General features: G+C 38.8%; 1 protein-coding gene and 1 long non-coding RNA gene across 2 annotated transcripts in view; both read left to right on the top strand.

The window, feature by feature from the left end:
* LOC136283066 (uncharacterized) overlaps positions 1 to 13,903 on the top strand; it is a 44,653-nt gene extending 30,750 nt beyond the window's left edge. Inside the window, exons 10-11 of the mRNA XM_066171253.1 lie at positions 4,348 to 4,422; positions 13,828 to 13,903. Of these exons, the coding sequence (XP_066027350.1) occupies positions 4,348 to 4,422; positions 13,828 to 13,903 (151 nt within the window). The remainder of the gene's footprint in view (positions 1 to 4,347; positions 4,423 to 13,827) is intronic.
* LOC136282619 (uncharacterized) overlaps positions 1 to 16,903 on the top strand; it is a 168,501-nt gene that overhangs the window by 33,043 nt on the left and 118,555 nt on the right. The window lies entirely within an intron of this gene.

Genomic DNA, 16,903 nt, shown 5'->3' with positions numbered 1-16,903 from the left:
AAGAATGCAAATCTAATGTCAATCGAACCAGGCGCTATTAAAGCCTTAACATCTTTGGGGATTTATTGAGGAAGGTTAAATAGAACTCGAGAATCTTTCATCATGCACCGTTTTCTTCTAGCGCTTTGTACCAAACATTCAAACGGACACAAAATAACTGAATCAACTTTAAGTTGTCATGTGCTCGACTTTATTCAGCTTTTATTACCTATGTAGGTGACCAGTGTGATGCATTTTTTCTTTTTTCGGTATCAAATCAATGAAACTAAAACCTCTGTCGGTGAACTTCTTTGTGTGGTTTACCCTCTTTGACGTAATGTTGCCTAGTTGTATCTCTTGGTGGAATAGTTCAAAATATGTTTAAAAAAAACCGAGTACAAATGTTTGATAGCGTTGAAAGCTCCAGTTCAAATTCAAGAAAACCTTCGTCAGAGGTTTCGCTGTCGACGATTTTTCACTACATATTGCCTCCGTGGTATTCAAGATGTGAAAAGGAGAATTCGCGGAGAATTGGAAACTATGGCAAGACAAGTATTGTTTTAAAGTAATTTCACCTTTGATATGGGAAATCTATTATGAAGTCCTCCTCTTCAAGTATTCGATTGGAGAGGATTGGCTCAGAGTGGTCATTACTTTGCCTTGTTCAGAGGAACTTGTAGTCATGGGGGAGATGGAAAAACTGCACTCACTCAATGTTCAAAAATCTTTGACACCCGCAATCCACTACCCGTAATTCCCACGACCCAGGAATGAGACCGGTGGAGGGAAGTAAAAGTCTTGAAAGAGGATTTGCAAAATTGTGCTCGGCTTCAATTCAGGTATGGAGATAAACTTGCTAATTGTCTAGAAAGAATTTTTTTCGATGTTGCCAATTGTCATGCGTCCTGTAGATAGGCCATTTGACTCAGTGACTCTCATTGTGGCGACCGGCCGTGAAGAAGTCCGGAGAACTGTGCGTTTGCAAAGCCCGATCGACTTATTGGAGGTGCATATGTTCAGGAAAGCTTACTCATGCCTTTGCATCAGCATTTTAGCACTTAGCACATGGTCACAAAACAAGAATGACGTGCGAACGAACTTCGTTCTCCTGCGTGGTCGTTATCGCTGCCTTCAGTTATCGTCTCCCACTTCGTAAGTGAGACCGTGACATTTGATAACCTTCTTTACCAAGAATCCTAGTGTGAAGTGAAAGCGCATATGATATTGTTATTCGTGGCACAGTTGATGCGGACCATTGAAGCAAGTTGGAGTAGTTCATGCAGGAGAAGGATATGAAGTGCAGTGCTTTTTTGAAACAGGGCGCTTATTAGGGACAGGGCATGTGTAAAAAAAACTTTGACGTTTATCTAAAAGGATCAAGAAAATGGAAAACGGACTTGCTGTCCTCGGATCTTTCCTGGCTAAAACAAAAGGCCGGGCACTCGCCGGAAAAATTTATGACGAGATCATTCGTTTGAAGAAAGTGTGCATTTACATGGAAGTAATAGCTGAGAGTCTGAGAGGGCCGCTGTTTTTGTAATGAGGCTCTAAGAGAGCAATTAAACGAAGATCAACCATTGCAGTTGCAATGTAACAGTTTCTAACGGTGCTATCGACGAATTTAGTGTACGAACTTATTAAAATGGAATCAATCATTAAGGGAGAAACGTTTCCTTTATCTTTTAGTGAGGTTTTTTACCCTAATGTAAAGTGAGGTCGTCCCCACCTTTACCGGTTCGCCCCAACTCATTAAACTCGTTTGTAATGCTGTTGAAGTTTTCGGCCTAGTGAGAAGTTCGAAGGTAAGGCGAGATAACTAGTTCTTAAATTTTGCTGCACAAAATAGTACAAAACTGTGTGAGACTCGTTAGATTAAGACTGGAATAACGCAGCGGATTTGCATTACTCATACGCAAGTCGTGCGTTTTTAACACGGCTTGGATTTGCATGTGAAAAAATCATCTTGGTTGCAAAAAATACAACGACTTGGACATGAAAAAAATACGGTTTTGTGGTAGGTAAACAAATCAAAAGATTTGGGGGCGAATTGATAAAGGTGGGTGTGAACTTGTTTTACGTTAGGCGGCGAACTCGAAAAGGGTAATAAGGGGCGAACTTGCAATGGGGCGAGTTCACCATAATCTCTTTCCGGCGGTATACTTAGTTTGACGCACATACAGAATGTCTCCAAGCCTTCAAACCAGCTATAAAGTTCATTTCATCGGTCTTTGTGCAGTGATCGCAATTTATTTCAATCAAATGATTTCCTGTAGTAGTTATTTGCGTTGTCGTTTTTGTCACCATTTGGGAAGTCGTTTAGGAGGCACCAATTAACACTCATTAACATGTTAAGCTGCAGGTTGAAAATTTCAAGAACATTTTGGAGCGCACAGAAGTATGTCAGAGGGCTATTCCCAAAGGACAGAGCTTTTTAAATACGAGTATGCGACGTAATTTTCTAGAAAGTGTATAAGTACTCGAATGGAGCATTTCAGAATTTCAGCAAAGTTTTAGAAATAAAATCTCGCGTGAAACCAGGCTCATTACAACCCCAGAGATTGTAATTTTGGTACAGAATCCTGTTAATCTCACTTTCTAAAGCGGAATAACAGTGGTCAAATCCATTATTATCAATTATAAACAGTCACTAAAATACTTTTCTTCATGAAAAACCTAATTAGTGGATCGTAATTTATATATATAAGAAATGTTTGGTTTGAATGATGGTGACCCTAAACAGTGGTTTGTAACAATATTCATTATTGGTGAAAAACTTAAGGGTTCAACTTTTTTGTTTGCTTGACAACTAACAACTTCTCCAAAGAGTTGGCATGAAATTTCTCATGAGACTCTTATGAGAACAACTTGCTTATGATAAAAGGACGAGTCATATCTGGTGGTCTCTCCGATGAAAACATTTGCCTTTAATTAAGTAAGTGTGCTTTTCATGTTTTTAAGTGTTTTGAAGAAAAATCATAGCGCACGGCGTGGGAAACTGACAACAAGGGCAATGTTGAGACTAAGTCGAACTCTTGAAAATGGGCTTATACTACTGTACGTTCATGTGAAGTATTGTGTTGGTTAACGGATAAAAGTTCTCACAAAGACCGAATCTCAATCTCGAGAGGTCACCAAATATTGGAACGTCGATGCAACTTAGAGTATTTGTGGTTTAAATTCGCGATGGTTTTATTAACATTTTAGTCTCTCGATAAGATATGCTCTGTACACCAATGCAACTTGGCTGGCATTGTTTTACGAAACGACCAGAGGTGTGTGTTTCAAAAAAACTCATTATAAATTATTACACTCTTTAACACCCGTCATTATCTTCATTATCTTCCTGAGTGCCAATTGCCTCTCAAAAAGCCAAAGTGTCCTTCCTTCTTTTGCAAGATCTCTACAAGTTACCCATCCATGGAGACTAAGGGGCTGTGAGTCGATTTCAAGTAAGGGCAGAAGAGCCCCTGGGGACATTGTCTTACAAGACAAGTTCCAAACGGTCGCAGTTGTTCTGGCATCTGATTGGTGCCAGAAAATCTTTGTGTTTTTCTGCCCAATCAGAATGAAAGTATGCTTTGGAGTCCTTTCATGTGTTTAACACGGCTCACAGCCCTCTGGGTCTCCGAGGATGCAAGTTACCTTACTTTACGCTCGTAGAGCATCTAATTGAAAAATAAATATTTCCATATATGAAGGCGGGCATGAGAAAGAATTTGGTCAAGATGATGGCTTTAGTATTTGTTTGCAGAGTAGGCAGTAAGGCCGGTAAACGAGCGGTGGAATCGCTAGTGAAGGAACTACTTATTTTTTTGTTTGATTAGCATACCTCTCCTGGCTCCGTCACTTGTAATGACATCAAGAAGGTGTTATTCGTGACCTACAAATTATTCTGGTACCCTTAAAAATTCGTTTCTTAACCCCCAACATCTCATTAGTAATTCTCCTTGCTGACTTCTAAGCAATTCTTATGATGTTAGTTTGGAGGATTTGGTATCCGATCAACTAATAATCCCCTAATTAATATTTTTCTTTATTCTCAGCTTTTGACTGCTTCATAATGTATTGAAATTGTAAGGAGAAATTCTGTTATGGTCAATCATGGGAGTTAAGGGAGTAAAAAGGGGAAGCCTAAGAAAATGGAAAAATAATCAAATTTTGGATCGTTTCGCTCAGCCATTTTGTTGCTCCGTTATCTGTGCGTACCTTCCCTGGTCTGCAGTGAAATACGGTTTCATCCTTTTTGCGCTTCGCTGTCATGTAGCAAAATGGCGTTATGGTGAACTAATAAAGAAAAAATAATATTCTGCCCGGCATCACCAAGTAGCTCTAAGCTAACGCTTTATTTTGATGGTTTGACGGTTGTAGGGATCTTTCGTACAACCAAATAAAGGAAATATCAGAAGGAGATTTTACAGGCTTTGGACGTGCTCGCTTTAGACTGTAAGTAGGGCTGCTCGTTTGTATTTCTAGAAAAGAACATAATATATAAACTTACATTCAGTGATCATGAATAGAATGAATGTAATTTTTGATTACATTCTCCATAAATTATTTCAAACAGATACAGGACTTAAACCAATTAATTGTCAACTCCAGTCATATATTCCAAAGGAGAACTACTAAGTAATGTACTACAACAGGCTTGTCATCTTATCAGGATACTTATCAACCGAGTTGATAACGTAGATCGGCCACCGTAAAGAGTTTAAAAGCTGACGTTTCGAGTTTTAGCCTCAATCGCTCTGACGAAGGGCTAACACTCGAAACGCCAACGTTTAAACTTTTTACGGTGGCCGATCTACGTTATCAACTCAATTATTTGTACTAAATTAGCCTGTTATACTCTCCCACCGACGCAGCACCACAGTTTCTGTGGGAACTTACCCCCTTTATTCGTTTGTCAACTTTTTGTCCCATTAAACACCTCGAATATTCGGTTTATTGCTACTTTTTTAATTGGTACAATCTTTCACTGACGTAATAACAAGGAAACCAATCAAAATGGCGAAAATGAAAGATTTGGAGCTGTTAAGAAAGGATGTCAGCATCCATCGCACAAATTTGAAGTATTCTGGCAAGTGGCCCAAGTCGCCCACAGAAAATGACATGAATACTTGTTTCACAAGCTAAATTATCTTGCATGTAAACGCGGTATGAAATTCATTTCGTTCCGGAACGAAACTCATTTTGGAATTATGTAAAAGGTACCTTAGGAACGGACCATTAGATTTTTGGGGCGGGGGCGACTGGGGCAAATCATTTTCTTTTTACTAGGGGGTAAATCTTCGTTTTTAGGTGCTGGCCGGGGGGGGGGGGGAAAGGCGATCGGAAATGGGTGCTTGTCGTACCTTTTAGGGGTCAAAATCAGCGATCTGGTGCCTTTTATGGTGTCCCATACTTTAGTGGACTATCAGAGACCTAACTGGTACGTTTTAGGGTGTTTTTCGTTAAATAAAATACCTGAAATGTGCATTACTAGGACTTGAACCTTTATAGCACATCGATCGAGGAATTTTTATTTTTGGGATTTTTCAATTTTTTCGCTTTTGAATTGGTACCTTTTATAGTTTTATAGGGGTCATTTTCGAGATTCCCGGAGCGCACCCCCGCCCTCTTATGTAAAGGTATCCCCCGGGGGGGTAATGATACGTGCAGCACACTTGAAATTTAGCAAGGACAAATTTTGTCATCATGTAACAGCTTGTGCGGAAGGGCCCTATACACCGTGTACATAATTACGCGTCCCGCCAGACGGTGGGAAGCTAACACAGTGTTCAGACATTAGTATAGAAAACTCCGCCTCTGTCTGGATTTTTGGTAGCCTATTGACAAATTCCCAATCGAGACTTAAGTCTGACGGGACGCGTAATTTTGTTCACGGTGGTAAGTAGCCTACTTACCGGAGCCAGGCTGTATGAATTTTGCAGACATCTTGAGCACTATCTGTGATACACGGTTACCAATTCCACTATCGGCTTTTGGAATCGATTGAACCCTACCTTTACAATGGCCGGACACTACTTTAGGCACTCTACATCTACTATTGGAGCCACGACTCCACCCAACATCTATGAGTGGGGCAAATTATAAAATCATCGATATATTTTAGCGTCTCGAAGATGCCGGCACGCGACAAAATAAGATCAACTTCATTTTCTAGATCTTAAAATTTGCAACTCCGCAAGACTTGAAATGCCTTTTTTACAACTATGCAAGGGAACGACTTGAGATATGCAACTTCGGTCTTCTAGATAACTAAACCCACAGCAAATCTTCATGTTAGCATGTAGGACGAGACGCTTATCCAACAGATCAATTAGCTAAATCAGTATGTAGCTTGTCAATCAAATAGACTTTTGTAACTATTCTTTAACTAACATCGGCAAAGGAATCATTGATGGATCTGGACATTTTAGTTTTCTGAATGCAGTAATTCCTGAAAGGTTTTCCTAGATATCATGCAAAGAGGAAGAAAAACCCCATCTCGTGGTGTACCGTAGGTTGATTCATTTTTTAATTTATATGTGTCACGCTGCTCATGCAACTGATATAGTAAGATGGAGAAGAGATATAAACTGGAACCCAAATCTGGCTAGAATAAGATAGAGCATAACGTGATCATCGAAACAGCTAATAAATGATAAATAAGCAAGGTAAGAATTGTAGTATTTATGCTAGTAAACGGCGGCGACAAGTAAGCACATCATGTAGATTTCATAGTCGTAAGACACATGGAAATCTTTACAGTAACTTTTTAATTATCCTTTTGTCTCTTAAAAGCTTGAAGCTTAGTAGATTCTGTAATATCGGTCATTGTTAAAATTGTCTTTGTTTTGATGCTACTATTCGACAAAGAAAAAGTAGGTCGGACAAAAATATTCACCAAAATAATAAATATTCCTTCGCCAGCTTCAATAATGACAGGGGATTAAGTTAAGAAGACAAAACAAAGGATTATGTTGACAGAAATACCGGAGGTCAAGTATATTCGTTACATGAGGTCACACAACTCGGGTAATATTCACGGTGAAAATTTGCATATTTGAGCGGTCGAACGAAAAAAATCATTTCTCGAAAAGGAAAATATATTTTCGCAAAAAAAGTACACCACAATTATTAGGACATATTGGGCTACAAAGTATGAAAGTAGAAGTGAAAGTAGATTTTGGGTGACTTGCCGCTGTTTGTCTGATGTATGCTGACATTAGCTCTTTAGAATTGAGATCGACGAATACCGATCACTACTTACCAGAGTGCAAAGAGCAAAAAAAAAAACTTTTAAAAAGAACAAGGAGACAAGAGAGAAGACACTTCTACAAACAACTCAGCGGAAGAATCTATTGTAGTTCAAACGTACGTAACGAAGGATATGGATGATGCAAAAGATTGCCTAGTCTGAAGGTAGTAGTTTCCTTCAGCGTGAGTTCTCAATGATTTAAGACATCAGCTAATAGAGATTGAAAAAGTTTTCTGCGTTTTATATAGCAAGTAAACGCAAAATCGCCAAACAACGACTGATCCTTGAATGAATCCTCAAGATGATTCCTTTGTATTACATTCTACATCTTTATCACGCATGATTTTCACGCGTGAGTAGCGCGAGTGATTTAACATAATATTCTTTGACGGAGAGCTCGCCAATGATGTAAATCGTGATTTTCTTATAAACGAGTACGGTGCCCCACCTTTTTAATGTCGTTATTTTGATAAGAGCCTTGTCTTAACCGACTTGAAAAAAATTTAGCAAAAACCTACGGCCATCTTAGAAGCAACTTGATGAAATTGCATGGAGGAGCCGGGTAGGAATATAAGCTTAGAAGACAAAATTTATCAAAAAGTTTTTGGGTACATTTTTCTGAAACAACAAAAATCACCTATGACGTTGAAAGTCTAATTCTTTTTCCTTTCTCCCAACTTTTGATGGAGATAGGTGAGGGGTTCTGATTGCAACCCTCCCCCTCTGCGAAGTGTACCATTACTTGAAATTGCCTCAGTTGCGCTAATCATTCATGCGTTAGTATAATCAAAGTGCTCTGTGAGCAAACTCGTGAATTGACACATGATTTTTTAGACTATGTTTAATGTTATCTGGTTTAGGGAATTTTGTGGTTGATTGTCATATCTAGAGTACGAGCAGTAGTTCAGTGTTCGCTAATGTAGCAAAGAAACAAAGTAACGTTGGGATAAGAAGGCATTACAATTGAAATGATCATGCTATTACATTTGACAAGGTGGATGATGTCATGTGTTTTAAACGTCTATCATTTTTGTTTCTGGTTCAAAAGAAAAGGTTGGAGGTAAATGTGGGTGAAAAGTAAAATTAACTGTCTTTCGTTGTAAATATTAGAAAATCAAGGCAATACTGTCTTAATGAAAACATTAACGATTCCCTTTTTATCAAATGAGACAAACGGGAACGAGTTTTGAGTGATATAACTAAGCCAAGCCTGCCACCGTCATTTTGGATCTCCGCCTGGGTAGATTTAAGTCACGTGCTAGGCAACGTATAATCAATAACAAGATAGAATTTCATTTCAGGCCTATTTATCAATTTTGTGGTGTGTAACTTTCGCATTTTAGTACGTTGTATGTATGTTGAATCTTCAAATTGTCTTGAAACTTAAAAGAAAATTGTTCTTTAAAAATTCACTGAAAATCGGTAGCTAAAATTGTTTGTTTAGGTGTTATTTGATTTTCGTGTTAACTTGTTATTTCGTCAGTCGCCGGCATCTTCTGTTGCTTCACACAGGAAAAACACACGCGACGAAACGTAATGATCAATTTTGTCCTCAATCTCACGCCATAACAGAAAAAGCCTTTGAACATCTGTAAACTCCGAGCGCTTCGCAGTAAGTGATATTTTCAATGAATCTTCGGATTGTTTTCAAGTTCAAGGATTGTAAATTACAATTTTATGAAAAACGAAGGTTGTTCTGTTATTTCAGTGTGAATCCTTGCATGCCTGCCAGTCACTGGCGCCGCTTGTTGAAACTAAAACGAAAAAAAAATACTCTTTTAAGATTATCATTGGCTTCTTTTTCACCCCACCACTATTCTTAGCAACAAAGGTCGCCATTTCGTCTGTTTATTGCTCGCCAAAAACTATCAAATGCACTCAAAAGCCTAAAATCTAAAAAAAGTTTACAGGAATCGACCAATCGAGCGAGCGAGCGAGCGAGCGAGCGAGCGAGCGAATGGCATTCCCCACATCGTATCTATAACTCGCTCTTGCGCATGCGCGCAATTCACGAGTTAAAAATGGAAAAATGGTGTTTGAAGTCGGTTTTGCCAACCACAACACTCGTAATATTAATATTCTAGTTGTATCTAAAACCTAACAATAAGACCACTTTAAGTAGTCCTCTCTGAACTGCGCAGTCGCAAGATGGTCTCAATGGGGTTCAACAATCAGTTGTAAAACGGCCTAAAAATTAACTGTCAACCATCAAAATGATGAATTTGTACCACCAACCGTCCCAAGAGCAGCTCAATTTCAAGCGTTCAACGTTTTAAAGGTCTTTAAGAACTCTGTCTATTTCAGAAGCTTGTCACGATATCGATCAGTTCTGAGTCTCAAGGAATTTTCAGACTGGTAGGCCTCAGATGGTACAAACTCGCACAATGACCCTCCTTAAATTTGCGTAGTGGGCGACTTGTATAAGAATTTTTATGGAAATGAAAGGTCGCACTCTCAAATTAAAAACCTGAACCAGATTTTAATAAGGAAACTCACCCCGCTTGTAAGTGACTGTTCATATGATATAGAGGAACAAAGAGCTAAAAAAAAAAAAAAAAAAAAGCGATCAGGAAAAACAAAAACTCATTCAGGAAGTTTTCGTCAACAAATTATCGCAGATTTCCACGGGTTTAATAACTTGGTTGCCGAATTTAGGCTTGCTTCATTTGAGCTCAAGCTGTAACCTCAAATGAAATAATGAATGGGAAGTGACTGAAACCTTCCGAATAGAACCCAACAATTACACGACTTGGACATGCTGGAGCTACCACAAGTGTTGACAGGAGACGGAGAGAGTGACGTTATAAAGATTCATATGTATCACTTCATGGAACTGAAAGCTCACAGTATTAACGGTAACAGTGTAACTATAGTATATTCATAGTTGTTTATTTTAGAATAAGTTTATATTCTCAAGCGAGGAAATGGGAAGCAAGCGCTTTTCTTCACGTTCAAAAACACCCCGCGGCTCTAATTTCGTTCGCACTCTCCGGAAATACGAGGAAAATTAGGTCTGCAAAGTTTTGTGGACTTTGAGGGGTGTATCCCGTAAAACCGTTCTCTTACGCGTCGCTTTCAACTAAACCCTTAAAAGTTATATATCATCGTAAAGCTTATAAAATTCCAAAGTAAAGAACCAATCATTTTAAATACTTGGTTCAATGGTAAGCTGGTGCTACCCCTTCAACGAAAACTAACCATGGTAAATAAACTGAGTCGCCTCTCTTGGTGCTCACACATGGCCAAAGAAACTGCACAGTTTCAATTAGCAGTTGATGGAAAGCAAATTAAAACCGTTTTAGGCTTTTCCGATAGTTCGATCGGTTGCTGAGGAAAATCTGTTCTCAACTCAGCATATTGATTATTTGTATATCTTCGCATAAGAAGGCGTAAAAGGACAAGTACTTGGAATGTCAAAGTAGCCTCGCGCACTTTGACGCGTTCATGACCAGTTACCATTTTGGTCAGGTTTCTAACAAACCCCTCAACTATACATATTCTATGAACTCGATCGGATTAAGGGAATCCACGCAGAAATAAAGCGTGAGTTTTAAGCCCCTAAAGTTTTTCATGATTTTCACAACCTATCAACAAGGTTGTCAACGCGGTCATGCCGCTGACCAGTGAGACACAAGCTTCTGACCCCTAAAGGCTGTAAACAAGAACAATCCTTTGAAATACAATTCCCGGGTCAAATCGAAATTGTAATAATTGCAAAGGGGAACGTGAGTTTCAAGAGAAATGACTCTAAATATAGAACGGCGAAACAGAAGCGAAGCACTAGCCAGTGAAAGAGGAGAGACGTGACAGAAACCAACGGCAAAACTCGCAACCATAATCAATATACCGGCAATCCCAAACAAAACGTGTTGGCGTCTACGCATGCACTCGAGTTTCACATTCTTATCCACGACTTCTACTCCCTTTCCGATGAACTCATATCTTATGCGGCGGACTCTTTCTTTAAATTCACAGATGCTAATGGCCTAGTCTTCGAGAAACAACACACCTCTTAAATGAAATTTGCTTATCATTAAAACTGGAGTCCCCGAGTGAAGTTTACCATCTGATCTGATATTAGACTCTTACGGTCAAAAAAAAAACGAAGAAGTGAAATATGGTAATCTTAACCAGCAACTTTTCAGCCGGGTGACCAATTTTCAGTGGATATCGTTCTGAGTGCCAGTGCTCTCCATTCGTCAGGAGACAGTCGTTGGTCCCCTCTTATTCCGGTGCGTTTACATCACAGTGACACCCTTGTCCACGAGTTCCCTATACACAACATTGCTTTGCTGTTTTTATTACATATTTCTGGTAAATAAAGCTTTTGCAGGAAAGTTCGGAAAAAAGGACAAAAGTGCATGCAAAAGTGCATGCATCCATAGATCAATCAGTGTTTGAGACCCTAAGACCGCATACCTATATGGACATTACATTATCTTTGTTTGTCTGCCAAAGGACATCCAGTTGCCTAATGAACAACTCGCTATCATTTGCAATTTTTCTTTGTACCTTGCTGATAAGGCAAACATGCCTGATGAAACTGGCAGTAAATTGAAGGTACATGTAGATGTAATCTGTTAAATTGGTGTTTGGTGGGGCAAAAATGGTTTTTATTGGGGTCGATATAGAACCCCATTTGACAAAATGGCCCCACGAAGGGTCAAAACAGCTTTAGGGCCATAGAGCTGAATCGGCCTTTTGGGGCTGAAACAGATGTTTTGAACTTACAGTGTATAATTCCCATAATTGATTCGGACGGCATGTCCTTCAGCGAGTGGCCATTTTGTTTTGACGTCATAAAATTCTGACATGATAGCGAGGTTTTACGTGGAAAGGCTCGTCTTCCGGTCAAGGCAGTTATGCTGAGCCAAATTCAAATGCAGAAATGTCAAAAGAATCGAAAGAAAATATTCCAAACTTGATTTGCCTTTAAAAAAGCATAAGCATTAAAACAGTATTATGAGGTCGGAATTGACCAAAAACTTGAAATCAATGCTGGAACGCGTCACGTCCTAAGATAAAGCCTCACTGTGTTCGGTAACGTTTGTGAAGACGTACCAGAGAATACTGAAAAGTAAACATCCCACGCAGCAAACGATATGCTGTTCGTTAACATTTTTCCGGCGCGTTGGAAATATTTGAAGGATAACAAACACGAGAATTACTTTATAGTGAGAAGAGTTGGACACATGAAGAATGGCTTTCCAGCCCGCAAATCCAAAGATTACTCGAGATCCAGGACTGTATATGACGAGCAGTAAAAAAATAGTGATATCTGAAACACCTTGAAATCGTTTGACAGTTAATGATGAGCTGTTTTCATTAAAGGGTCTTTGACTGTCGATGTAAACTCCATTGCGACTTCTTACTGCAAGGTTAAGGAATACGCCGAGTGTTTCGTTTCATGTGATCAAGGAGCTTTGGTGAATGGTTGTGACTTTCATTTATGTGGAATGAATCGGATTGACAGGTTAAAATTGTTTTGGAAACTCGTCTGCTTACTATTTCACCACTGGCAGAAACCGCTCATGCCAAACATTAGTAGATGCCATAAAATATCCCAGAAAAATGACGACAATTTCCCTCATATAACCTGCTCGAGTGTCCGTGGCCACACGATCTGGCATTTGTGAGGATCTGAATACTCGGTTCCAGACTAGCAAGTAGTTTAAATTATCAAATTAGCGCTACCGCAGTTTTCTTTTGAGAGTCTGGAGTTTTTTCTCTCTTCCTATTTCTCTCATCAAAGCTGGCCTCAAAATCAAACTCAACCGTGTATCGGGGGTGGGTAGGGAAGGCAGAGATCAGGCAACCAAGTAATTACATGTTTAACAAGACTTTGATTAATTTAATTCGTTGGAAAACTTCGGCGTAACAAGAATTTCTCTTCTACTATTGATGTAATGTATATAATATGGACCGACTTAGGCTGGTGGACAACATTTTTTTATTTCAAACACCTAACGAAATACTTCCTAAAAGAGCCCAAATGATTTAAGGCTGCAATTACGGTAAGATCCTTCATTAACTGAAAAATGTTTTAGCGCATAGATAGCATACAGAACAGAGTAAAGAGAGAGGCTTCACCGAAGCTATCGGATTTAGATAGTAAATTTGATTGGAGCATTTACAAATGTATTATTTCTATCACAGAATTTCATCTTGACCAGTTGCATCACGATTCCCTTTTTATTTAAAAAAAAAAACCCTTCGTCCAACCTTATCAACCAATTCTATTCAAAGCATTTCCACGAACAATCGCCCAGGCGCCTATTTAAAATTTCAGCTGAAAGGAGTGGGGCTTTTTGGAAGAAGGGCGCTTTGTCAAAATATTTTTATTATTCAGAGACTACTAATTTGTACTGATTCCGTTATAGTTCAAGCTTTATAGTTATTGAAAAAGAGGCAAAGAAACAGTTATTTTTTCTTCCTATCTATGAAAGTGAGGGATGGGGAGTTGGGGCGAGGGGGGGGGAGGGGGACAGGGGATAGGACCTTATTCGAGGGGGGCGCTTAAAACGCAATAAAACAAGACTTCTTCCAGTTAAGAGTATTATCTACCAGTACAAATTTAACTATCTGATGTAATGATATCTTGTTGACAGGGACTTGTCTAATAACCAGGTAAAGAATTTACTTCCTGGAGTTTTCGACAGGACTACAGACCTCTTCAACCTGTAAGCACTAATTGACATAAATCTTTATTTACTGCTGTAACATTCATGCGATAAGGGGAAGGACTGAGACAGTCTCACGCAGAATTCCATTAATTACTTACAAATGAAATGTATACAACCGGTGGAGAAAACAAAGTTCATGGCGAGCAAGAAAACACCTTCTAATAGTAAAGCCTCCCACCACCACCCCCCCCCTCCCCATTCCCTCCCTTCTTCACAAAACCCACCCAAACCAGGACTAGAGGCTGGCCTCAAATAAACTCAACTGTGTATCGGGGGTGGGTAGGTAAGGCAAAGACCAGGCAACCAGGTAAGTACAAGATATGCGTCGAAAACCTTGCGACGTATTCTCACTTCTTCAGCACGCGACCATATTACGAGTAGTACAGTTTGAATTTGTGTAAAAGCTGCCTTCTATGCTACGAGCAGTTCATTTGGTTTCGGGCGCATTAATCATTAAATGATTCGGTAATTTGTTTAGTTTAATTCGTTGGAAAACTCCGGCGTAACCAGAATTTCTCTTTCACTAGACAAAGCTTTTTTTTTTTTTACTTCAAACACATAACGAAATGCTTCTTAAAAGAGCCCAAATGATTTAGGGCTGTAATTACGGCAAGATCCATCATAAACCGAAAATTGTTTTAGCGCGTAGATAGCATGGAGAACAGAGGAAAGAGAGACCCTTGCGAACTGAATTCCCAGTTTTCTGGGAATTCCTAGGAATTCCTCAAAAATTCCCAATTATGCAAATGACCCTTGCAAACTGAATTCCCAGTTTTCTGGGAATTTCTGGGAATTCCTAGGAATTCCTAGGAATTCTCAAAAATTCCCAACTATGCAAATTAACTCTGATTTAATAAGCTTGGAATTACAGGGAATTATTGGGAAAGGAAGACTCTGGGAAAGGAAGACTTTTGTGAGGACTTGGAATCCCTAGGAATTCCTAGGAATTCTCAGCTTACAAACTACCTATAATTTAAGAAGTGTGGAACTCTTGGGAATTTCTGGGAATTGAATTTGAGGCAATTTTAATACCCTGAGGTCCACATAAATTCTAAGAAATTCTCAATACCTTGAATGTGAAGGTTTGAAGAAAAAGAGTAATTTCACAGGCTTAAAACTTTGGCTCAATAAAAGGTATGCTATACAAAACTTACCAAGAGATATACATACATGTACATGTTTATAACTTAAAGATCATGAAATTTATTACTCAAACTAAGTTTTAGTAAATCTTTACATTAATGTGGATTTTCTCATGAACCAGCTGTCAGTTATGTTAAATGGAAATTGCCAACTTCCACAATAATTAACAATAATTACATTGTTATCTTACTTCCCTAACCTACATTACTGGTTGCCTTTGTTAGAAAACCTTGGAACAGTCAAGCTCAGTTGTCTCAAACGCTGTCAGAGACTTTTTGTTGACAATACTTTTAGTAGAAATTTCATGCCTTAGACAAACAAATTCAACACCTAATTAATCTTTCTTTTTTCATGATTGTTGTTGCTGCTTTTTTTCAGTTTTTTGCTCTATTTTCATGACTAATTGCTGTAATTTGTTTTGCTGTTTTTATTCTTACAAAACATTTTTGTAAGAGTTCCAATACTTGTGGATCATCCACAAACTTTGCAAACATTTGGCATGCAGACAAGACAGAGGTAGTCAATGTTCCCTTTGAGGAAAAACACCTTTCATATGACGTCTTCAATTTACTTTATTTGAAACTCTGATCTGAAAATATTTGTCAACAAGACTTGTTAGTAGTGAGAAGTACCAACCAAGTTTCCTTTCATAACTTAATTTCTTAAATGTCCCAATCACTGGATCTCCCAAAAAAATATTACATCTTTTTATTTTTGGTGCAAATTACAAGTCCTTCTCTATATAAAAATGAAAAGTGCTTGTCACACTTCAATAATAACAGCTCTTAAGTTTACTTGTTGTTCTTCTCTGTCTGTCAACAAAATTGTTTTTTACTTCGGGAAGTGCATAACTATTTGTGGACCAGAGTTCCAACGCACCTCTGTAATCGCTTATAGCTACTCCTGTCTCTTGTACAAATGTTTCTCCTTTGTAAGACGCACTCTACTCTGTTGTCAATACTGCTTTAAGTTCAGTGGAAACGACTCACTGAGGAATCGAGATGGCGGTGTTGGAACGTGTTGCTGAACGCTTGCTACGGTCAAGCTTTGTAAATTTAGGTACTGGTACACTGGGATCATCTATGTATCTCTTATACTTCCGAATGTGGTATCCTTCTTTTATAAATATGAGGGTAAAAGACGATTTGTGGTCGCATTCAAAACTGTGATTGGCTTGTGTTATTTCTCACCTTTGCCATTAACACAACTCAAGTGAGTTTCGAGTCTTTGTTTCCTCGACAACTTTCGGCCACAAATCGTGCATTTGTAATACGATCGATTCTTGTCGATTATTTCTACATAGAGTGAGCTCACATCTTTATTTATATCAGCAAGCTATCCATCTTCTAGAAGCAGAGAACCGGTCGGAGAAGTCAGAATAAAGTTGGGCGCTTCTCTTAACACTGCAATCGGCAAGCCAGCGGATTCACTTTGCTAGCCAATGACAAGTCCTAAAAGATCCACGTGATCATGCCCGTGATCGGAAACAAAGAAGACTCCATTTGGCGCTCATCTTTGAATGTACTTTTCATCGGTTGATCGCTTTTCTCAACTGTTTTGCTTAATATAACATTTCTAAAGATAGCTTTTATTGTGGTTCAATGGGAAAATGAGAACAGCGTGAGTGTTATAACAGAAAAGAAAGTCGTTGGCGCTGTGGAGTTAAAAGAAGGGACAACAGTTGACATATTGACTGGTACAAACAAGGGTCGAGTGGCCATCTGTAAAGCTACGATTTTGAAAGTTTGTGGTGAGTAAAAATTGCGATATTCGTTACGTGATCAAAATCTTATAAAAGAATAGATGTAGCGGGTTGAATTAAGCTTACATAACGCTCGGCGCAACTGAAACTAGAATA

Source organism: Pocillopora verrucosa, chromosome 1 (genome assembly GCF_036669915.1).
Source record: "Pocillopora verrucosa isolate sample1 chromosome 1, ASM3666991v2, whole genome shotgun sequence".
Taxonomy (NCBI): domain Eukaryota; kingdom Metazoa; phylum Cnidaria; class Anthozoa; order Scleractinia; family Pocilloporidae; genus Pocillopora; species Pocillopora verrucosa.
This window is presented reverse-complemented; position numbering and strand designations above follow the sequence as displayed.